General features: G+C 35.9%; 2 protein-coding genes across 4 annotated transcripts; one reads left to right on the top strand and one right to left on the bottom strand.

Annotated features, from left to right (window-relative positions):
* Positions 1-3,252: 3,252 nt before the first annotated feature.
* Positions 3,253-7,453, top strand: LOC142606100 (paired amphipathic helix protein Sin3-like 2). Of its 3 annotated transcripts, XR_012839120.1 has the most exons (7): positions 3,253-3,453; positions 4,050-4,232; positions 4,325-4,505; positions 4,588-4,686; positions 4,796-4,913; positions 5,070-5,154; positions 7,020-7,453. XR_012839120.1 is itself a non-coding variant. In XM_075777509.1 (6 exons), the coding sequence occupies exons 1-5, from the start codon at positions 3,383-3,385 to the stop codon at positions 4,892-4,894; spliced, it is 633 nt and encodes a 210-aa protein (XP_075633624.1). In that variant the 5' UTR covers positions 3,253-3,382; the 3' UTR covers positions 4,895-4,913; positions 7,020-7,453. The 3 variants fall into 3 exon arrangements, 2 of the variants coding, with proteins under 2 accessions (XP_075633624.1, XP_075633616.1); XM_075777509.1 differs by lacking the exon at positions 5,070-5,154; XM_075777501.1 differs by lacking the exons at positions 5,070-5,154; positions 7,020-7,453 and having other exon boundaries at positions 4,796-5,069.
* Positions 7,454-9,944: 2,491 nt separating this feature from the next.
* Positions 9,945-16,011, bottom strand: LOC142633364 (zinc finger BED domain-containing protein RICESLEEPER 2-like). Its single transcript, XM_075807593.1, has 6 exons — positions 15,620-16,011; positions 15,076-15,192; positions 14,908-14,955; positions 12,976-13,048; positions 10,241-12,094; positions 9,945-10,085 (listed from the first exon to the last, which is right to left on the bottom strand). Exons 1-6 carry the CDS (start codon positions 16,009-16,011, stop codon positions 9,945-9,947), a joined length of 2,625 nt encoding a protein of 874 aa, XP_075663708.1.
* Between the last annotated feature and the right edge of the window lie 7,097 nt (positions 16,012-23,108).

Genomic DNA, 23,108 nt, shown 5'->3' with positions numbered 1-23,108 from the left:
AAGAATTGCCACCCCTAATTGTGCCATTGTTTCTACTTGTAGAATTGGCAATGTTGACGCCACGATCAGAGTGAAGGAATTATTTGAAGGGCATGATAACTTGATTTCTGGATTTAACATCTTCTTGCCAAAGACGTATGAAATAGCCCTTGAGGATGATGAGGCTAGTCCGCAAACTATGAAGGTTTAATTTGAAGAAGCTACCAAACTTTGTGACCAAGATAACGGTGAAATATTTTTTTTGTTCTGTTAAATTTCAACTGCAAATGTTGGTTCCTTGTGGTTTAATGATGACCTTTGTTCCTATCTAGACTCTTTCAAAATAATGACATGTTTATATAGCTAAAAAATGAAGATTTTTGGGTTAGTTTAACTAAAAATTTGAAGAGGTTGATGTTAATGCTTTTAAACATGATAAATGAGTTCTAGAAGGGACTCAAGGACATAATAAGGTTCACAATGAGCTAAATATATGCTATGGTTCTTTTTGTTTAACTGCACTTGTTTTGGAATGTTCACCACATTTATTCCGGAAGCAGCATCTGTTTCATCAAAGAATGTTGGTTTATGAATTGTGAAAAAGATAAAGATGAATATATTGTTTTGCTTTATGAATTGTGAAAAAGAAGCAGCACTTCTTTTTCTATTTAGGCTAATATATACAGTATATAGTTGGTTTCTCTTAAATAAAAGTTTTGTCTTTTTCCCTCCAACATGAAGTAACTACATTGAGATGGACCGAACTCAGCCAAACAAACTGAATTGAAAAGAAATGGACCGAACTGCACCAAAGTGGACCCAATGGTCTGACTTGGACCGCATAGTTCGAATTGGTAAAAATAGACTGTAGTAGACCAAAATGAACTGAATGGGTTGAATTATCGACCACATCACCTTTTTTATTGATTTTTTCTTCTAATTTTTTGATAATATTAAATATATTAAACTGTGAATGTGTATGTGTATGTGTGTATGTTAATAAGTTAATATATTTAATATTATGAAAAAAATTAGAGGAAAAAATTATGAAAAAAAATGGTGAGGTATGATGATGTGGTTCAACAGGAGTATGACAACATTAAATACTACACTTCAACTTTTAAATATTATATTGATAGAGATTTGAATTTTTTTTTTTTTTAGAAGGAAGAAAAAAATGGGCTCGCATGTGTAATTATCGCCCCATGGCCCATGGTACGTTGCCACTTGGGCTTTTTGATAGACCTATAGGTACCACCAGCGTACAGTAGAGCATGCCACTACTCGACCCCATTACCATGTTTTTTACATATTAGGAAGTATGGGTCAGTATTAGTACTCAAACCCATGGCCTCTTGGCACTTAGTTCGAAGTGATGGGTCTTTTCAAACACTTCCTATAAATTTTGTTGTAGCATTTTAATATTAAATTATTTATTTTAATATTTTAACTAAAAGTTGGCAAATTAATTATAAAGATATGGAAGTTAATATAAAAGATAATGAGTTAGCCAAAGGTGAAATCCCAAATTGATAAGAAGAGAGAGACTCTTTAATTATTTATAAGTATGGTGATTAATGGCTAAAATGTGTTGGAGTAGAAATTAGGCCAGATAGGTGTGCAAGGAAAGATAAAGGGAGTAGATTCATTTTCCTGTACTTGCACCAACAAAGCTCTTATCCACTGTATCTAAATGTTGATGCAAGTTTTTTTGCTAACTCTTCATGTTTATTAGTATTTGTTATGAGGCCTAAGCAAAAATTTTAAAGGGGCATTTTTATAGTATTTAATTTAAATATCTATTAAATATTATTAACTTTCTATATAATTTTTTTCATTTAAAATCTATTCTTACTTTTTGAGATATTAGTAAATAATTTTTTTTTCAAGTTGATAGGGCTAATTCATTTAATGTTTCTAATGGGTAATGATAATGTTTATCACAAGAAAAAGAAAGAAGGAAAAAGAACCTCGTTAGAACAAAACTCCGAAAGGTTGTGGGGAACTAGAAATTGTACTTTTACTTCTTCCATTTAACAGATCCAACATAGACACACCTGCTCAGGAGTAATCTTACTCTTTGCCTAAGCTGGGTGTTCAAGGTGCGGTGGTTGCGGTTTTGGGTTATTTTTAGCACCGCACTTTACTTAGTACGCTTAAAAAGGTCTTTTATAAAATTCTATTCAATTAACATTAGACTTTTTGTTTATATCAACTTTTTCAATAAGAAGTGTATATATATCTCAAATAGTTCATAATGAATACCTACAATATTGTTCTTTTCCTCTATTATTCTCTTCTTCTACCTACAACCTTGCAAGTATGTATTTGTTTACTCTAATTTTTTTTTTTATCAATCATTGAATTTTCTATTAGAGAATTGCTACAGATTGCAAACTTTTATTTTTGTTTTTTGCATGTATTTAATTTTTTATTATTAAAATGTTAGTTTAATTGCAGAAAAAATATATAAGAAATTGACTAAAATTATGATTTGTCACAATAATTAGCTAAGATTATTGACCATTTGAAAGTTCTCATGTTTAAGAACTTATAAATCATAACATAACATGCCCGATGATTTTAACGTATTTATTAAATTATATATACATTAAATCAATTTAAAATGTCTATAATGTTTATAAATTTATAATAGAGCTAATGATTATAACATGGCCGATGATTTTGAATTATTTATAATTTTGATTTTAACTTATAATGTCTATCTTTAGTTCATGTCTAATATTTCTTTTTCAAAAATTTCTCAAAGCTGAAAACTTTTTAGATTTTTTTTAAAAATAGATATTTTTTTTATTTAATTGAAATGTTAATTATGAAATAACTGAAAGTTTCATCAAATTACAGATATTTTGTCAATTTTAAAATAAATAGATTTTTTTTGTCCTTATCTTCTACTCTTATAATTTTTAAATTGATAAAAATTTTAATTTAATTACCATCTAAATTCTTCATCTAACTTTTTTATTATTAATTTATCTATAATTTCTAAAACTTTTAGAATACACGTAAAATAGTTAAAGTGAAAGAATAGTTTTTTTTTACAGCAAAGTGAAAGAATAGTTAAATAAGAACAATAAAGTTTATAATGAGATAAATTTTAAATATTTTATTTTGACAAGGATATAACTTCTTATTAAAATTTTAATAAGTTATTTTTTTTATTCTCTTTATTTAAATGATAACAAAAAAAAATGCTATTTTTTTATATCCTATTTTTTTGTCGGGTCCCATATAAGTAGGGGTTAAAATCCAAAAAATAAAAACACGCGTCTGCAGTTTCGATGGAGTCTTAGGTTTCTATGTTTTTTCTTTTGGGTTAGCGATTTGAAAATTGAAAATTGAAAATTGAGAATTGAGAATTTCGTGGTGGATTGGTTCGGAGATGAAGAGATTAGGAGACGATGGAAGCTCTTCGCAATCTAATTTGCCGTCTGGTTCTTCCACTGGAGACTCGTAAGTTTCTTTCTCTTCTCCGTACGCTTTTCTCTTTTGTTGTTTTTACAGCTTTGTTTGATTCTTTAAGTTCTGTTTGGTTTGCTAGAGAATGTTTCGTATGAGGAAAGTTGTTTTCTTTTTGCTTGGTTATTTTTTGTATGATAGAGTTTGCTGAATTTTTGTGAGGGAAGAGAGATATGGGTTATGTTTGAATTTCAATTATGATCTTGGCTGGTTTTGTTAATGGGTTCCGCTTATTGTAATTTGATTTTATTTTTAAAGAAACTTATTGTGTGATAAGTTTTCAATTGAAAGCTTGTAATTTTTCCCTTTTGTGGGATTTTTTTTTTTTGGGGGGGGGGGGGGTGAATTGAATTTTTTTTTTTTTTTAATTACTTTTGAATCCTAGTTTTCCAAGCAAATGAGAGCAGGCAATGCCGCTGAGGAGAAATTTGAACTCTGGGAATCAGTGTGCTGTTAAATTAGACTTTTCTACTCTAATAGAGATCACACTGATAGTATGAGTATGTTGTGTTTATGGAATAGCTGTGCTATAGTTGTTTATAGTTCAGGATGAATTGTGGTTATGCTAATTTTATATATATAATGTGAAGATATGGGCAATCCCAAGTCCCTGCAAGTGGAGGTGGAGGAGGTAGTGATCTTGGTTGTACCACAGGGAAACTAACAACATATGAATGCTTAAGCTATCTCAAGGATGTGAAGGAAACGTTTCAAGACCAAAGAGAGAAATATGACATGTTCCTTGAGGTCTTAAAAGATTTTAAGGCTCAAAGGTACAGTAATCACATTTATGAAGTTTTTGTCTTGGATTAATGGAACATTGCATTTAAAACCTAACGGATTATGCCATCGTTTGTTCTTGTAGAACTGATACTGTTGGTGCCAGTGCCAGAGTGAAGGAATTATTTGAAGGCCATAATAACTTGATTTCTGGGTTTAACATCTTCTTGCCAAAGGGGTGTGAAATAAACCTTGAGGATGATGAGGCTGCTTTACAAAAGAAGGTTGAATTTGAAGGAGCTATCAACTTTGTGAACAAGATAAAGGTGAAAATACTGTTTTGCTCTGTTGAATTTTAACTGCAAATGTTAGTTCTTTGTGGTTTAATAGTGACCTTTGTTCCTACAGAGACGCTTTCAAGATGATGAACATGTTTATAAAGCATTCTTAGACTGTTTGAATACGTACAAGAAGGAGCACAAAGACATAAATAAGGTCTATAATGAGGTAAATATATGCTATGGTTCTGTTTGTTTCACTGCTCTTGTTTGGAAAGTTTTTTTTTTCGTTAATGTAATTGTCAGTATTCTTAGAGGTTTTTGTTTTACAATTTCAGATTTCCGTTCTTTTTGATGGTCATCCAGATTTGCTTGATGAGTTCACAACATTTATTCCGCAAACAGCATCTGTTTCAGCAAAGAATCTTGGTTTGTGAATTGTGAACAAGATAAAAGGTGAATATATTGGTTTAGCAAAAACAAAAAGGTGAATATATTGTTTTTGCTTTGTGAATTGTGAACAAGATAGAGGTGAATATACTGTTTTTCTCTGTTGAACTTTAAAAGAAAATGTTGGTTTCTTTGGTTTAATGATGAATTTTATTCCTACAGAAACACTTTCAAAATGAGGTACTAACCGTGGTAAATATATGTTTGTTCACTTCTCTTGTTTCACTGGATAAGTTTTCTTATTCAGGTAATTTTCAGTATTTTTGTAGCCTTGATTTTTAGTTTTCCTAGTGTTATTGTTTAATAGTTTTAGGTTGCCATTCTTTTCCATGGTTAACCTGATTTGCTTGATGAGTTCACAATAGTTCTACCAAAAGCAGCATCGCTTTTAACGCAGAATGCCCCATATCTAAGAAACTAACATACACTCCCCATTTAGAATCCATCCATTTCGTGGATGGATAACATGATTTAAATGACACTCGATGCACTGTCAAATCCAAGGAAGACAAAAAGTAACCTGAACTGTCAAATCCAAGGAAGAAAAAAAGTAACCTGAAATGAACACGGGATCATGTTTTCTTCATTTTATTCATAATGATAAAGCCAATAATCATTTTCTTTTAGCATCGTTACTTCCCGTTTTAATTGTGATCTTATTGTTGACCATCCAGAGCTGGACGATGACAAAGCAATGAAAAATTACCTGCAATCAAACTTCAATATAATTTTTCTAAGTTTGAATTTTGGTACTCTATTGAATTTTTTTCCTTAACTACTAGGTACCAATTCTCATTAGGGGCATGTTTGGGATAAACACAAACTTTATTGTTGCATTTTGGGTCAATAACTTAATTGTTTGTTTTTTGACTTTGGATATACAATAAATCTAATGACATACATATTGTTTCAAAAATAACTCTGAAGAGAACAATTTATACAATATCTTTCACAAATAAGTTTTAACTTTTTATTGGTTTTTATTAGCCAATTATTGGTATTATTTTATTATCTATCATTAACAACTTGTTACTTCCATAGTTATGAAAACTGTTGTGACTTAATAGTGTGTTTATTTTTTTATTTTAAATAGCTATGCTTTTTAATTTTGAAAAATTATAGGGACTCAACTTTGACATGGTGCAAAGTGAAATGGTGAAAAATAAGGGTCCATGTGTTAATAATTGTCCACCGCTCACAATCAACCACTTTAGCAAGTTCTAGTAGTTATGATAGATAGTACATTCATTGAAACACTTATTTATTTTTGGGGCAAATTTCACTTTCACTCTAGTTTTTCACCCTAATTACACATAACCTTTTGAACTATCAAAACACATGATTTATCTCATAAAATTATAATTATGTTTTAATGTCACTTTTATGTAAAGTGTAATAAGGAGTATAGTTTAGGGCGGTAAAGTGTAATTTATATTTTGTTTTTAAATCATTGAGAAGATGAGCAATTAGGTCTTTTCACGTAGTGTCATATTTTTCCATCAAAGTTAATTACAAACTTAACATCAAGGTGCAAAGTGTAACAAAAGTCATAGTTTAGAGTGCAAAAAGTACATTCGAAAAGTTTAGGGTGCAAAATATAACATGAGGCATAATTTAGGGTGGTAAAGTGTAATTTTCTTTTCTTTTTTTTCAATCACTTTTTTGTTTTAATAAATAGGATAAGATTTGAATTAACCTCTATGCTTTTGGTGACAAACATTTATTTCACATGTCCATGCATTGTGATATTGAAAGCTTTCAAATGGAATATATGTCTAAGCCAAACACATCGGAAATGGTACCAAATATTTCATGGGATGCTCATTGAGTCTCTCTTTGCTTAAGAGCAACAACACCAGTTCTTCTATTTTACACATCTATTTTTACACTAAAAACCTACTTTTTATATTTTACACATCCACTTTTACAAAACACCCACATCAGTTCATTTATTCTATCACCTCTTTTAATTAAATAATCAATTTCCTTACATTTTTTATTATTTCTCAATTACCCGAGATATATGCGCGCACTCTCTCTCTCTCTACCCATTTCTAATTTGTTTCTCTCTCTCTCTCTCTCTCTCTCTCTCTCTCTCTCTACCCATTTCAGATCAACTCTCCCTAGCTCCGATCCACTCCAATCCACGAGCTTCGAGCTCCGATCCACAATCCACAATCCACGAGTTTCGATCCACAGGCAAGACCCACGAGCTCCAATCCAGTCAAGCACTGATCAGATACCAATCATTCCGATGAAGCACTGATCTGTGTTTGTGTATCTTTGTTTCTTTTTTTTTTTTTTTTTTGAGCAAGTGTATCTCTGTGTTGATTCTTTGTGTTGATTTGTCTGTGTGGATATGTTTGTGTGTGGGTGTGCTTGTGTACATCTGAGGTAAAGAAGAAAATGAACAGTTAACTGGGTGTGTTGAGCACGAAGAAGAGAGAGAGAAAAAAATAAAAAGCGAACGGAAATTAATAAAATAATAGATAAACAAGCTACAGTAACCTTGTAAATATACACAGTTACTGTAACTCGTGGATGGATTTGCACGATTTTGCACATTTTTACACCCACTTATGTGAATTTTTTTTGCTCAAAATGTGTAAAATTTGTAGTGTTTTCTATTTTAAAAGATTTTAGGAGGACTGATGTGGTTGCTCTAAGAAACTAATTAAGTTTATATAAGACCGCTTATTGATTGGATTCATGTCTTTCTTTTTTGAAAGTGGACATGATTTTCATTACACCAGAAAGAGAAATACAGACATAACAGGTCTGCATAGGCAGAACCAAATACTAAACATTATAATACATCTGATTGAATTAACAAAGAAATAAAAGGAGGGGTAACTCCCTTCCAAAGCTGGGAACTTTCTGTCCTGCGAGCATGTTGAGCTAACTCATGCGTAACTTGATTGAAGTCTCTACCAATGTGCTAGAAGGTACAATACTCAAAGGAATTTCAAATATGCAGAATTTCCTGGATAATATGACCAGAGCTGCTGCCAATGGATTTGTGGCCTGGATTGCTGCAAGCGCATCTGACTCCATAATGACTCGAGGGAGATGCAATTCTTAGGCAAGCAAGACACCTTGAAGCAAGGCCATAATCTCCACTAATTCTGCAGAATAGCATGCTTTTAGGATTCATGTCTTTCTTTTAAAAAAATCATGGAATCTTTAAATTGCCAATATTTTGGTATAGTCACTTTTTTTTTTAGGACATTTTGGTATAGTTACTTAAATCTTCTCCCCAATTAAATTTAATCATATAATTAAATTATTCTATATAGTACAAAAAATGTATTATTCTCTCATAGAGACGGGGCTACTTGTGGACTAAGGAAGGCCACGGCCCCTGGCGCACAAGTAGTTCCTTTTTTTTTTTTTTTTGAGAAATACACACACACATTTATATATAGGGGAAGGGAGATCCTTTATATATATATATATATATATAGAGAGAGAGAGAGAGAGAGAGAGAGAGAGAGAGTTACACCTAGTGTAACTCTTATAAACTTACACAATTTTTATACCGTAGATTTCTAAAAGATCTAACGGTTAAAAAAAATCATTAAATGTTATTGTTTTCCACCTTACTACCTAATTAATACTAGCATTCTCTCTCTCTCCTTATTTATTGCTTTCCACTATTATCATTATCTAATGGGCAATCCTTAATTTATCTAATAAAAAAACTAGAGAAATGATATGTCCACAACATTTTTACAACATTTTTACAACAAATCCTAAGTGGCAAGTTGATACTGGTTGTTATTGTTGGGACAAAAAAGTAATCTTAGTGTTAGATTCAAATTTGAACCTATAACAATTAACCACCTATGATTTGTTGTAAAATTGTTGTAAAAATGTTGTGGACGTAGCACCTCTCAAAAAACTATGTTTTAAAATATTTAAATAATATTACTTTAGTTGTCATCTTACTATAGTGTGCAGATATATGCAAACCTATTGACATCACTAATTAATCCCATAATGTTGATAATTTAGCTCTATATATATATATATACAATTAAAAAGCAAGAAGAATATATAGAATTTAATGTGTATGCCCAAGAGTTTTTAGAAGTTACAAAGAAAGAGAATGTGGTATTGAATTTTGCAAAAACTATAGCTTCTATACGGATGGTTCTCCTAGGAGTTGCCATAAATTAAATTTGGCTTTGAAATCTATTAAAGACACAAATGTAAGTAGGTTTTTTTTTTTTTGAGAAAGAAATCTAAGTAGGTTAGTAGGTAGCTTTTTTTTTGGTGAACGACGATTAGGAGTGTACACGGTTCAATTCGGTCGGTTTTGAAGAGGTTTTTTGCACCACGCCTATAGGGTGCAGTTTCACCCTATGCTTGACCACACCTCACTTTTGGAAGATTAGAACCGGTCTACACAAGGTGCGGTTAATTGTAGCGGCTCGGTGTGGTTCGTTCGGTTAAATGGGCTGGTCTTTTAAAAGTTACTATTCTAAGTTTTGGGCTTTTTTTCCTTAAAAAAAAAACATTTTGAGCCCATTCTCAACCTGTCACAAGACTCACAACATTCCAAATTAAATACTCAATTATAGAGTATCTAGTCTCAACTATAATGACTTAAATCTCAACTTGTCAAATTAAACATGTGTTTATTAAACACATTAACACATTAACAAATCTAAACCTGTCACAACATTCCAAATCAAACACAAGTATACAATTTCAAGTCTCAAACCAAACAAGAGAATTCTAGCATGGCAACAAGCCAACATCATTAACATTAATATTTCTAGCATCATAGTATCACATCAAATATAAGCAGTATCACAGCCCCAAGGAGTAGTCAAGTAGTGCTTGAAAAGCACTATACAAATATACATAATGGATACAAATATACACAACTACATATTTTTCACAAAAAAATGGAGGCAGTCTAGTCTACTAAGACCAATAGTCTAATAATTTTCAAGTGTTTGTTCAGCTGTGCTTGTGTTGTCAAGTGTGCATCTAGTAAAAAAAAATAAAGACACAGCAGCAACAAAAGCATCAAGCCACCACCAGCAGCCCAAGCACCCAAACACTCCTAATTTGGTCCTCCATGATTAAGTCAACAAAATATCCACAAAAAATTTCTGCAATCAGCCAGCCAACTCCAACTCCAATCATCACATACAAAAAACTCCATCCCTACAATGTTAATCCCCAAAAAATAATGATAAATAGAAAGTAGAAAGCAATACATGACAATTAACATCATTACAAACAACAACCAACCAAACATAAGCAAATTACATAAAATTTATAAGTTACCTTAGGTAGCTAAGTCCAAAAAACAACCCCACCTTCCAAATCAGTCTAGAACAGAATCTGTACCCACAGTGGGTTTTGGTGCAAGCTCTAAAAGACACACAAAAAAAAAAAACATTACCCGATTCAAGTTCATAGTTTTCCACTTCATCCATTGCCTCTCGTAGGTCAATTGGTTCAGTTGAACCCTTAGACCTCAACCAATTTTGTGTACAAATCAAAGTTTCAACAGTATTGGGAGACAATGAGCTACGGAAAGGATCCAAAACACGACCCCTAGTGCTAAATGCAGATTCTAATGCAACAATAGAGACGGGAATTGCCAAAACATCACGGGCAACTTGAGAAAGGATCCTATATCTTGAAGAATTCACCCTCCACCAATCAAGAATATCAAAGCCTTCCGTCTCCGGATCTACACTAGCTTCTAACAAGTATCGGTCCAATTCAGATTTGCATTCTACATTATCCTCATCTGCTAAGTGTTGTTTGTATATGTTATTGTACCTCTTCATTCTTTCTTCTGCACTACCAAAGTCACTTAGCATGGAGGACATGGTAGCAACATCACTACTACTAGACTCACTAGTCCCACTAGCACCACATGGGGTCCCTATTGCTCCACTATAGTGCTTGTACAATCTATTCAAAGCTTCCCTAAGTCTCAATCCTAACTCATCAGCTTTCCCCTTGTCATACCATTGCTTAAACCAAAACCTCACATACTTCAATTTATATCTAGGATCAACCATAACAGCCACAAACAACATCAAATTTATCCTATCAACACTTCCCCAATACTTATCATATTTCAATCTCATTCTTTGTGCCATACCCTTTAACAAAGGATCACCCCTACCATTACACAATTGATTTAACTGGTCTTGAAGACTAACAAGCTCATGGAAGTACACATTAGTAGTCACAAACAAGGAACCAGAAAATCTTAAAGTTGCCTCATAGAACATACCAAGAAATTTTGTAAAAAGTCTTACATTTTCCCAATCTAAAAACTGAGGGGGACCACTAGATGGATCCTCAAAATAACGTAAGAAATGCCCATCATCTTCCTCCATCCTTTCAAATGCAGCCACAAACTTTTGTGCACTTTCTAACATCAAGTAAGTTGAATTCCACCTAGTAGACACATCAAGGCATAACAAGCTTTTGCTTTGAATTTTTTCTTTTTCAACACATGCCTTAAACTTCTCAAATCTATTAGGAGAGGATCTTACTACATTATGAACCTTAACAATTGACTCATTAAGGTCTTTTAGCCCATCTTGCACAATTAAATTCAAAATATGGGCACAACAACGTATATGAAGGAACTCACAACCCAAGAGGCTACCCACCCTATCTTTTGTTTTCCTCCTAAGATATTCTATGGCCACATCATTTGAGCTTGCATTATCAATAGTAATTGTAAAAATATGATCTATTCCCCATTGAAGCAAGCAAGACTCAACCACCCTACCAATGGTCTCACCCTTATGATCAGGTACAAGGCAGAAATTTAAAATCTTACTATGATAAACCCAATCAACATCAATATAATGTGCAGTCAAACAAAGATAATTAAGGTTTTGGATTGAAGTCCAAGTATCAGTTGTCAAACACACTCTTTGACCAGCCATTAAAACCCTTCTCAAACTCTCCTTCTCCCTAATGTAAAGTTTAAGACAATCCCTTGCAACAGTAACACGAGAGGGAACTTCAAACCTAGGCTCTACCTCTGTCATAAAATCAATGAACCCACCATGCTCAACAAACCTAAAAGGTAGTTCATCAACTATAATCATCCTAGCCAAGGCCATCCTTAGTCTTTCCATACTAAACTTCCTCAACACCAGCTCATTAACACCCAGAGTCGAGTTAATAATGCGTACCTTGATTTATGAGGGTTTTAAGGTATTTATAGTAGTGTAGAGTTTTTAATCCCGTGTTTTGTTCATGAAGTCTTTTCCTTATAGAATTAGAACTCTTTGCTTTTACACACCTCCCAGAATTCTTTTCCTTGTAGCAGTCCCTTGATTAAGGCTTAAACGTGTGACGCAAGGATTCTTCTTATGCACGTTTTTGCGGAGATCAAGCAAAGCCACACCAGACTTAGTCGTAAAGTGAAAACCCTAGTCTAGAATTAATAGAACCAATGACTAATGTGCTATATCTATCCGTCCACTGTAGATCCGAGCTCCTTGGCTGTTGACCATCAATCTGTCATTCCTGTGTCGTCACATCCACCACGTAGACCCGTCGTGTTCATTTTTATTCCTCTTCAGCCTTTATCACGCCTATAAGGGTATTTCTTACAACCAGATTTTATATAGGACCACATGGCAGAGGTTCCATTTCTTTTTGGGTGACAATTATAACGCCTTTGGCAATAGTTGCACTGTGACTTAGGGTAAAGTGGGTCACAACCCTCTATCTTAGAGAAATGATCTCATATCTTAGAAGACTCTTTACCACCATTAATAGTAGCTTGTTGAGTTTCTATTTCTATTTGAGGGGGTGCAGCATCTGATGGTGGAATGAAAGAATGTGTGTTTGGTTGATTAGCCTCAGTACATGGACTAGGAGTAGGCTCAGTAGGAGGGGTAGAACAAGAAGCACGAGAAACCATGATCTAATTACATCAATATAAATAACAATCACATATACATAGTAATTAAGGAAGCAACAACAAATAAATTAAGCAAGCAACCTTTAGCTAAAACACACAGTCATAAACTAATTTTAATAACATATTAGTAAACAAAAACCATACATGTAGCTTACTCAATGCTAAAATCACAAGAAGAAGATAATCAACTAAAACCATAATAGCACGATATAACAAACTAAAATCACAACAGTATAATCAATCAATAGCATGATATAACAAACTTAAATCACAATAATATATTAATCAATAGCATGATATAATAAACTAAAATCACAACAGTATAATCAATCAGAATGATGATCAACAAATAAATTTACAATCTTTGAACACTAGAAACAAAATCAAACAGCAAATAACATGAGTGAACCTTTAAAAAAAACACTTAAAACAAAATCAAACAGCATAGAAAAAATAATCAAACATTAGTGAACTCATAAAAATATATAAATAGTATGAAAAAATACCCACGAACTCTTTAGGCCTCTAAGATTTAGTCCTTCACAACGCTGAAGCTAAATTTCTTAAATTACCCCTGAAATTACAAGAAAATAACCACACAAAAAAAAACAAAAATTAGAATTAACAAGAAACATTCAGTGAACTCAAAATAAAACCAAAAAAATTAGGGGTTAGGGTTATCAAAGACAGAATTAGGGATTAGGAATTCTGTGAGACCTTGAGAGGATAGTCTTTCTTTGTGAGAGAGAGACTGAGAATCAGAGACGAGAGTGTGAGACTGAGAGCTTGTGTTCTTATAGAGTAGAAAGTTAGGTCATAGGTGGGACTGGGAGCCTAAGATTGAGAATTTGAGAGGGAAAAACTACTGTTTGCTCGGCGGGATTAGGGTATGGAAAAAAATTTATGTGGCTGAGAGCAAAAGATTAGAGAAAAATGGTTGGGTGGGAGCTTGAGAATCTGAGATTGAGAGGAAAAATTTACTATTTGTTCGGCGGGATTAGGGTTTGGAGGAAAAATTATGGACTGAGACTAAGAGCAAAAGAGGAGAAAAATGGTTAGGTGGGAGAATGAAATTCTTAGATTGAGAGGGAAACTGGGAAACAACAGACTTTGTTCGGCGGGTTTGGAAGAAAATGGAGGTGACTAAGGCACTGAGCTGAGTGATTGTGTGTCTGAGAGCAAGTGTAAAAAACTAAAAAAGAAAGAAAGAGAGAAGTTAGAGTTAGACAACTCAGTCTCTACCGGGTAGAGGGTACGTGTGTGGCTGGGAGTAATCAAGAAAAAAAATCTTACACAATAATTTAAACACTAACCACTTACTTTTTTTTAAAAAAAGCAATACAACTTGGACAAGACTTGATTCAGACTGGATTAAGACTATTCAGGCAACAGGACTGACACACGCTAACGTTACTTTTTTTTTACTTTGCACGCGGGTGAGACTTGAGAGTCCTCATCCAAAAAAAAAAAACTGAGTTGGACTATTTGAGCACAGCGTGTTAGGCTTAGGGCTTGGGCCACTTCGCATGCGGGTGAGACTTAAGAGTTGAGAGCTTGAGAGTCCTCATCCAAAAAAAAAAAAAAAATTGAGTTGGACTGTTTGAGCACAGCGTGTTGGACTAGAGGCTTGGGCCACTGTTGGCGTGTTTGACTTCACACACATGTGAGACTTGTGAGTTGAGAGCCCTCATCCAAAAAAAAACACTCAGAGTTTGAGCACGGCGTGACTGAGAAATTGAGAGCACGACGTGCTTACTACTCAAAACTTAGGAGGAGCACGCCACATAAAAAAAAATTATATATATATATATATATATATTACAAATACTTGGTGCGGTTCGGTTCTCAGTGGTGTGCAAATCTCAGGGCCGATGGCCGCACCAGTCCGACGTCAGTACTGAAGAGATGCCGCCGACCACCGTGCCAGAATCCTTTAGCGGAGCTCTGAGGGAGGCGGATCGGTGCGGTCAGACGGTTTCCGTCGGCTTCGGTAGATCAACAAACAGGCCTAACGACGATCCATTAAAACAAACTAAGAGAAAAATACAAAGTTCAGGACATAATCTATCAAAATACATCACATTGAGGTCATCCTCATACACATCAATTATGTCCACAGGCAAACTATCAAATAAAGAAAATTATGAAGTCTGACTGAAGCTCATCCTAGCAAGTCTATCAACATAACGATTAGCATGGTAGAAACAATGCTTAATCCGAATATGAGGCATGTGAGAAACTAACAATCTGCAGTCCTCCAAAATAGGGGAGATAAAATTGTTAGCATATGAAGGATTATTGAGAGCAATCACAACAGATTCAGCATCTAGCTCAATCACAAGGGAAGAAAGATTAAGACTTCTACAAAGCAACAACCCCTCCCTCAAATCCCCATAGTTCAGCAACAAAAATGTTAGTGACACCAATTCTTCTGCTGAAGCGTCTTACCCACTGCCTATTAGCATCTCTAATAACCCCTCCACAGCAAGCCAAACCACTTCCACCCTTCACTTGTATTCAGCTTCAACCAACCTTCAGGCAGCTTCTCCCAACAAATCCTTCTTATCATCTTCTGCACAGAAGCTCTTGGTGTTGACACACAATGAATGAACTCCCATGTTTGATTCAAAATATCCCCAACTAGCTTCGGGTTTCTACTCTTACTGTTGAAAACAAACCTATTCCTACTCTTCCATATATTCCACACAGCAAAGGGAAAAATAAACCTCCAAGGGGGGTTGGCAGCAAGCAAACTACAATTATTTCTACCATTGATAGACAACCATACCTGCAGTCACTTCTCCAAAAGCCATGATTCAAGGGAGTGATTCCCAACTGATTCCAAACCTGCTTGATATGAGGGTAGTCACGGAGAGCATGCAAACTGGTCTCGGAACCTCTTAGATAGATAGGGCATGTGTTGTCATGAACTACCCCTCTCTTTTCAAGGCACACCTTGACCCCAATACTGTTATAAGTACACATCCATAAGAAAGTCTTGATTCTCAAAAGAGTGTCAGCTTTCTGAAGCCATTTAGCTGAGAAGGGAGATGCATCCATGATACCCATAGCAATCTTATAAGCACTCCTTAACTCAAAGGTGCCTTTTGAAGAGTCTGCCCAAGCCAATTTATCAATTCCTCTACTAGTGACGGCAATGGGAGTAGCTTGAATTAGCATCTTAATATCATGAGGAATCTCAAATGGAATTTTTTTTCCTAAGCCCAACCCGTTTCCAACATAAAATCCTTCATCTCCAAGATACTAGCTTCTTAAGTAATAGGCCCTCGAATGAGTTGTCTAAGAGAACCTTTTTGAGTCCAATTACTATACCAAACACTCAAACTACTATCCCTACCAACCATCCACCTACTCCCCCTGTTGAAGGTATCCAAACCTTTTTTCATTGCAGCCCAAACAGATGAGCAAGGAAGCTTATTGGCATTAGGGGCAATACATCTCCTAGGGCTGCAATACTTCCTCTTCAAGACCATAGCCCAAAAAGCCTCTCTCTCTATATTGAATCTCCAGTTTAGCTTAACGAGAAGGGCAACATTCCTTCCCTTAGCCGATTGCAACCCCAGGCCCCCTTCCTCTTTGGGTTTGGTGACCTTATCCCAACCAACACAATGAATTCTCTTCACTGTGTCTGATGACCCCCATAGAAAGTTTCGGTTGACCTTATCCAACCCATCCAAAATTTTGCTAGGGAGATGAGCACACTGCATAACGTCAGAAGGAATAGTAGCTAATGAGGCTTAAATCAAAACTGCCCGGCCAGCCAAAGAAAGCAATTTGCCTTCCAACTTGAAAGTTTCTGTTTCACCCTGTCAAGAATGAAATTGTAATCTTAGGATGAGAAGCCAGGATGCCAAAAGGGAAACCCAAGGACCAAGGAATGGAGTGGAGGAAAATCCAAGAATGTCACACAACGACTCCCTAGTATCCCTATCCACATTCGGGGAGAAGTAAACTCTAGATTTTGCCTCACTAAATGTTTTCCTAGATAATAGACAAAATTCATCAAGCACATCTCTAATGGCTGAACAATTGGTGCTATTAGCTCTAGCAAAGAAGAGGACATCATCCGCAAACATGAGATGAGAAAAGGCAAGACCACTTTAGGAGGCCTTAACTGGATGCCAAAGCTTGGCATTACACTTTTCCTCAATAAGTTGGCCCAAGAAATCCATGCAAAGAATAAAGAGGTACGGGGAAAGCAGGTCCCCTTGCCTTATCCCTCTCGAAGTGTAAATAGGATCAGTGGCTTCCCCATTAAACAAAATCGAAGTGGATACCGAGGAGACAAAACTCATGATGATATCAATAAGATCAAATGGAAGGCTGGCCTTAAGGAGGGCTTCTCTAATGAAAATCCACTCTAGCTTGTCGTAAGCCTTCTTCAAATCAATTTTGAGAGCCATATAGCCCACACTCTCTCTCTTTCTCCCAAGGGAGTGGATGATCTCCTGCGCAATGATAGCATTGTCTACTCCTTTCCTTCCTGGCACAAAAGCCGCTTGAAAAGGAGATATGAGTTTATCCAAATAAGGCCTCAACCTTGCCACAATAATCTTTGTCACCACTTTATACACGGTGTTGCATAAACTTATGGGTCTATAGTTACCCAAAGTCTCCGGATCTTGAATCTTAGGGATTAAAGCAATATGAGTTCTATTCAAATACTCAAGAATCCTCCTGTCAGTTAAAATCTTTTGCACCTCCCTAACAATCGATCTTCCCACAATAGGCCAAAATCTTTGAAAAAACCCCGAGTGAATGCGTCACCCGCTAATATTCTCTTTTTCCTCCTCAGTAAGCTTGGGCTGCCATTAAGAAGTTGAAGGATCAACTCTAGAAACCGAAAGCAGTGATGTAGAATAAATCCCTTCAAAACCACTTATAATGAAGTTTTTTTTATCTCATCCTCCTTGTAAATCCAATCCCCCATAGCATTCTTTATTTCCAAAATCTTATTCCTTTTCCTTCGGACTAAAGTTGAGACATGATAGAAAGCTATATTGCGATCACCCTGTATCATCCAATTAACTCTTGACTTTAATGCCCAAAGTTCCTCCTCTTGATTCAACACAAAATCTAGCTCCTTTAATAGCTCTTTCTCCAAATTAAGAAGGAAATTTGAAGGGTTGACAGCCCTTTGAATGCCATTAATCCGAGCCATCAAATTCTTCTTCCTAGTAAAAATATTTCCAAACTGATTTTTGTTCCATCAGTAGCTTTCCTAGTAAATAGTTCTAAGGCATCTGCTAACTCACTACCACCCCCCCAAGCTTGAGAAACAATGCTTGGAAAGGTTGCATCCAGCAGCAAGCAAATCTGAAACCTAAAAGGACGCTTTTTAACACCATTAGCCCTAGGCAACAACTCCAGCAACACAGGACAGTGATCCAAGTGGCTTCTAGTGAGATGAGTGACCCTTGCCTCTGGGTACAACAGACACCAGCTAGGATTAACAAAGAATCTATCTATTCTTTCTTAAATTAAAAATTAAAGCTTGAACTTCCCTCTTGTTTGTCCAAGTGAACTGAGGCCCTGAGAACCCAATATCTATCATATTGCACTTATCTAGACACTCCTTAAACAATAAAGACCTATTGACACTAACTGCTCTGCCCCCAAACTTATCATCTTCTACTAGGGATTCATTGAAATCCCCTGCTATGACCCATAGAAAACTATGGAGATCAACAACTTTCATAAGATTATTCCACAACACCTGCCTCTCAGCATTCCTAAGACTAGCATACACAGCAGAAAATAACCAGGTGGCATTAGAAAAGCGTACCTTAATCATAATATGAATTTCTTGCTCAGAGAGTTAGGACACATCCACCCTGTCCGAATTCCACAACACCTACAAACCACCAGCATATCCAATGGTATCAGTATGAATTGCACCGTCAAAAAGAGGCCTATCAAAAAGTTCCTTAGCTCTTCCTCCCCCCACCCGAGTCTCCATCACAAGTAAAATGGCTAGATTGTGGTTCTGAACCAACTCTCTAACTTGATTTTGAAAAGAGGGTTTAAGTGCACCCCTACAATTCCAGATAATTACATTCATGAGGAAGTAGAGGATAGGAGATGGGCAATCATCAAAAGGCAACATCAGCTTAGCCTCCTCATTCAAGATCCATCCGATCTGCTTTAGCACCTCCTTGGTCTGTCCCTCTCCAGGCAACAAAGTCATACTGAGATGAAGGACCCCCATATTTATTTCCTAAGCCAACAAAAGCAAGTTTAAGATCACCGTTTGCTTGAAGGCTTGAACCAGCTTGTTTCCCATAATGAAGGTGAGAATTGGCTGCCTTTCTAGCATTCGTTTCTTTGTCAAACACTCCAAGAGAATCACACTGCATAGTATAGGCATTTGAGAAATCGAATCTGTAGGAGGGATCCACCCCACATTTCTATCATCGAGAAATTGAATATCTATGCTTTCATTAACTCCATGCTGAAACACCCCATAATCCGAGTTGGATTTGCTCGTATCTTCGCCAAACCAGCCTCGAGAATCTCCACTATTACCCCCTTAAAAGAATGACCCATCTCTGACCAGGTAGCGACTTTGAACTGAAATTGACTAGCCTCTTCGATTGTTGATTCTCCATCACCAATCCTTCCACCCTTCATCTTCTTGCCTGCATTCTCCTTCAGTTGCTCACCACGAGCTTCTTCACTAACTCCACTATCCACGGCGTTGCACAAGGTACGTTGGGAACCCCTCTGACGCGCTAATACCTTCTTACCCTTCACTAAATAATGCTTTATGGCCTGTTTGGATGTTTAAAAAAGGAGGGGGAGTAGAGTAGAGGGAAGGGGAGTAATTCAATTACCTTGTTTGAGAGTTTTTTAGGGAAGGAGGGGGAGGGGTTTGAAGGGGTTTCAACTACTTCCAACCCCCTCATTTTTAATTCCCCCAAATTGGAGAAATTTGGAAGGAGAGTAGAGTACATAAAATTATTGATAAAGTAAATTACCTAATTTGCCCTTATTATATTTATAAAATTACAATGTTAAAAACAAGGAGAAGGGCTAATTACTCCCTTCCCCCTTACTAATTATAAAAATATCCAAACAAGGTGGAGGGTAATCATTCTCCTCTACTCTCCTCCCCATTACTCCCCTCCCCTCTACTCTCCTTCTTCTCTAAACTCCCAAACAGGCCATTAGTGAAGTCTGGGATGATTCAATTCGGGTAGGCAATATGCTCAATGCAGTGGGCTCGTAGTTAAGGGGTGAGCTGGGTTGGGCCCATTTCAAGGGATGGATTGAATTCTCAACTTGGGCCCTATCAAGAGACCGTGGAGGGGAAAGCTTTCTTTTATTCTCCTTTGCGGGCCCATCAGCAAGGTCGGCCCTATCCCATTCTAGTCTACTTGCTACTTCCATCGCCAAGTTACCGTTAAAGCCTCCAATCCTATTACTCCTTTGGCCAGGTGGGGACCCTCCACTCCTCTGCAATTTTGTCCCATTTTTCCTACGAGCCACCACAATCCATGGACCGTACGTACTTGCATGATCACCCTCCTGAACAGCCCCATGCGCTTGATTATTGGGTCCCACTTTAGGCTTTGGACTATTGGCCTCACAATTTTCGTGTGACCCTTCTCCCTCGTCCACACACGCTTCCTTTTGCACCTCCCTAGACGATGGCTCTTGCCTGATGGTGTAAGGGCAACTCTCCTTCCTATGGCCCAATCTGCCGCACCCAAAACAGAGCTTTTGGATACCTTCATAACTCACCGTTTGCTCCAACCTCCCTATCATAACAGCAGTTACCAAAGGCTTATCCACATCAATTTGCACGTATAATCTTGCAAACCTCCCTTTGGTCTCTGTCGCAGTGAATGTATACCCTTAAGACATTACCAATAGCTCTTCCGATGTGTTGTAAAGCCTCCGCATTATAGTATTCAATAGGCAACTCATTTAGCCTAATCCATACTGCAATGGAAGACACAATGGCTGAGGCTGGCCTAAAGTTTGGTTCCCACGGTCTAAGAGACTAAAATGGTCACCAATAAACCACGGTCCCTTCTTCAACACATTTTCAAAATCCTCTTTCAGTGACAGTCTTGTGAGAAAAAAACCATGACTTAGGTCCACACAATCTAATCTTCCGGCTGGTTTCCACAGAGCAAGCAGCTTGGCCTGCAGGAAATTAAGGCCCACAGTCCTACCATAGACCTTAACAATGAAAGCTCTAGCCCATGGCCTCCTAATATGTTGCTTGAACTCCTTAGAAAATTTCACAGCAACCAGGGCTTGTCGGAGTGACTCCACTTCTTCATCAGAATCAACATCCTCTTCTATACTATCCCCAAAGTTAAAGGCCTGGGTGTAAGCCCCTGGAATTTCACCAAGTAGCTTCTCTTTAAAAGACATACACTGTTTACCGGAACCCGAACCATGGCTTGGAGATGAGGAGCCGGAACTTGGATCCTCACTGAACCCAGCATGATTAACATCTTTAACCTTCTTCTTGCTGCGAGCAAGTTCATCCTTTTCTTCACAGGAGAGAGAGCTTGCAAGTGACATCGTAAAGGTTAGTAGGTAGCTTTGTAATTTGAAACTGTGGTGGTCATATAGTAGCCGCTACTAGTGCTCCTATAGCCCTATTCCTAAAGCAAGTGATATTACCATGGATTCTATAGCCCAAATTGTGATCAACGGCCTTCAGTTATGTTGTGATTTGGGTCTTGAAATTAAAGTTGTCAAAGATCATTCGGAATATGGTTTCTTCTTTTGACACAATTTATTTCCATGCAATTCCTAAATAACGTAAGAAGGTTACAAGAATAGAAGTTGTGCAATAAATAATGTAAGAAGGTTACAATTTGTTAAAGTTGTGCTGTGATTCCCCTATATTTTGCCCCCCGCCCCCCCAAATAACAGATCCTACTTCCGTCCATGCACTCACAAGAATAATTATAATAGATCACTGACCAATTAATCACAAACACAATTAATTTAATTGAAGAACCTAAGAATTTTTTTTTAATTATGTAGAGATGCATTGATAGTGGAGACAATTTAACCTAATTGTATGCATCGATTGTATAATCGTATAGATTATATCTTTCTATCAACTTTATGAGCAAATAAAGAAAGCTCGTAGATAGTATATTGAAATAAAGATCATTTAAATAATGGTTTTATGAATTTTATTATAAAAATAAAAACCTTACAAACTTATGTTATTGTCTTCTTATTAATTAACAACATATTTGATAAAAAAAATTATATTTAAAATTTGAAAAAATTGTATTTTTCTTGAAAGAAATTTTGCGTTTTTTGGAGATATATTAGAAACTAACAATAAACCATTCTATTATAAAACAATAAACCAGCAAAGAAGCCATCACATGATGGTGGATTATCAAAACCTACAAAGCCCTATAGTTTGCAAACATCCACACTTAGCTAAGGCATTAGCACACTGATTGGCTTCCTGGTAGACATGATCCATAGTTAGATTAGGGATTGTTACAACTGGTTCCATCATGAGATTGTTGTACGTAAGAGGAATTCTTGAGCATACAAAAAATTATTTCAGCATATAGTTCTACTATAAATGAGGGACGTAATCCCTAACTGTTGGGCTAAGAATTTATCAAATCCCAAGCCAAATTCCCTTTGCACCTTCCTCTGCCTTAAGAAATAAGAATACATATGTATTTAATTTACTTACCCAACCTGACATGGACTTACCCATCCTAGCTAGGAGGCTTTGCTACGGAATATGCAATAATGGCAAATAATTAAGCTTCTAGCCCACTGCAACAGACATTACCATTTCAGGCTATGTGAACCCTTAATGCAAAACATTTGTATGAGGAAAAAAAATTGTCACGCACAATGTAATTACTATTAAATCCAGATTCAACCATAAAATAACTTCAACTAACAAGTGAAGAATTATCAAGTAAGGCACATTACTGATCATCAACAGATGAGAAAAAATTAAGGTCAATCCATGAAAAAGCCTAATAAGTGTAAATGTAACTTTATGCTTGTTAACACAAAGTAAGATAATAAGGTTAACATCTTTAACTTCAATAGAATTAAATCTTTAAAAATCCAAAAAATCTTGCATACATATAAGGTAAACTTTCTACTGGCCCATTAATGGATTCTCACCAAAAAAAAAAAAAAAAGGACGGACAACAATAAATTTAATGAGTCATTATTAAGAACCAAATCAGAAATAACATTATTAATTTCAATTTTTTTTTTTTTTTGAGAATCTTATCAAT

The sequence above is a fragment of the Castanea sativa genome, chromosome 1 (genome assembly GCF_040712315.1).
Source record: "Castanea sativa cultivar Marrone di Chiusa Pesio chromosome 1, ASM4071231v1".
NCBI classification, from domain to species: Eukaryota; Viridiplantae; Streptophyta; class Magnoliopsida; order Fagales; family Fagaceae; genus Castanea; species Castanea sativa.
Note: the sequence above shows the minus strand (reverse complement) of the source record. Positions and strands in the feature narration are given on the sequence as shown.

What these genes read in the sequence shown, in the direction of transcription:
- LOC142606100 (XM_075777509.1), top strand. Translation starts at nt 3,383, where the DNA reads ATGAAGAGATTAGGAGACGATGGAAGCTCTTCGCAATCTAATTTGCCG. An exon ending in AAAGATTTTAAGGCTCAAAG is followed by an intron (nt 4,233 to 4,324) that starts GTACAGTAATCA and finishes TTGTTCTTGTAG; the next exon opens with AACTGATACTGTTGGTGCCA. An exon ending in TAAATAAGGTCTATAATGAG is followed by an intron (nt 4,687 to 4,795) that starts GTAAATATATGC and finishes TTACAATTTCAG; the next exon opens with ATTTCCGTTCTTTTTGATGG.
- LOC142633364 (XM_075807593.1), bottom strand. Translation starts at nt 16,011, where the DNA reads ATGCTAATTCAAGCTACTCCCATTGCCGTCACTAGTAGAGGAATTGAT. An exon ending in GAGGATGACCTCAATGTGAT is followed by an intron (nt 13,049 to 14,907) that starts GTATTTTGATAG and finishes TTGTGATTTTAG; the next exon opens with TTTGTTATATCGTGCTATTA. An exon ending in GTTCTAGACTGATTTGGAAG is followed by an intron (nt 10,086 to 10,240) that starts GTGGGGTTGTTT and finishes TTAACATTGTAG; the next exon opens with GGATGGAGTTTTTTGTATGT.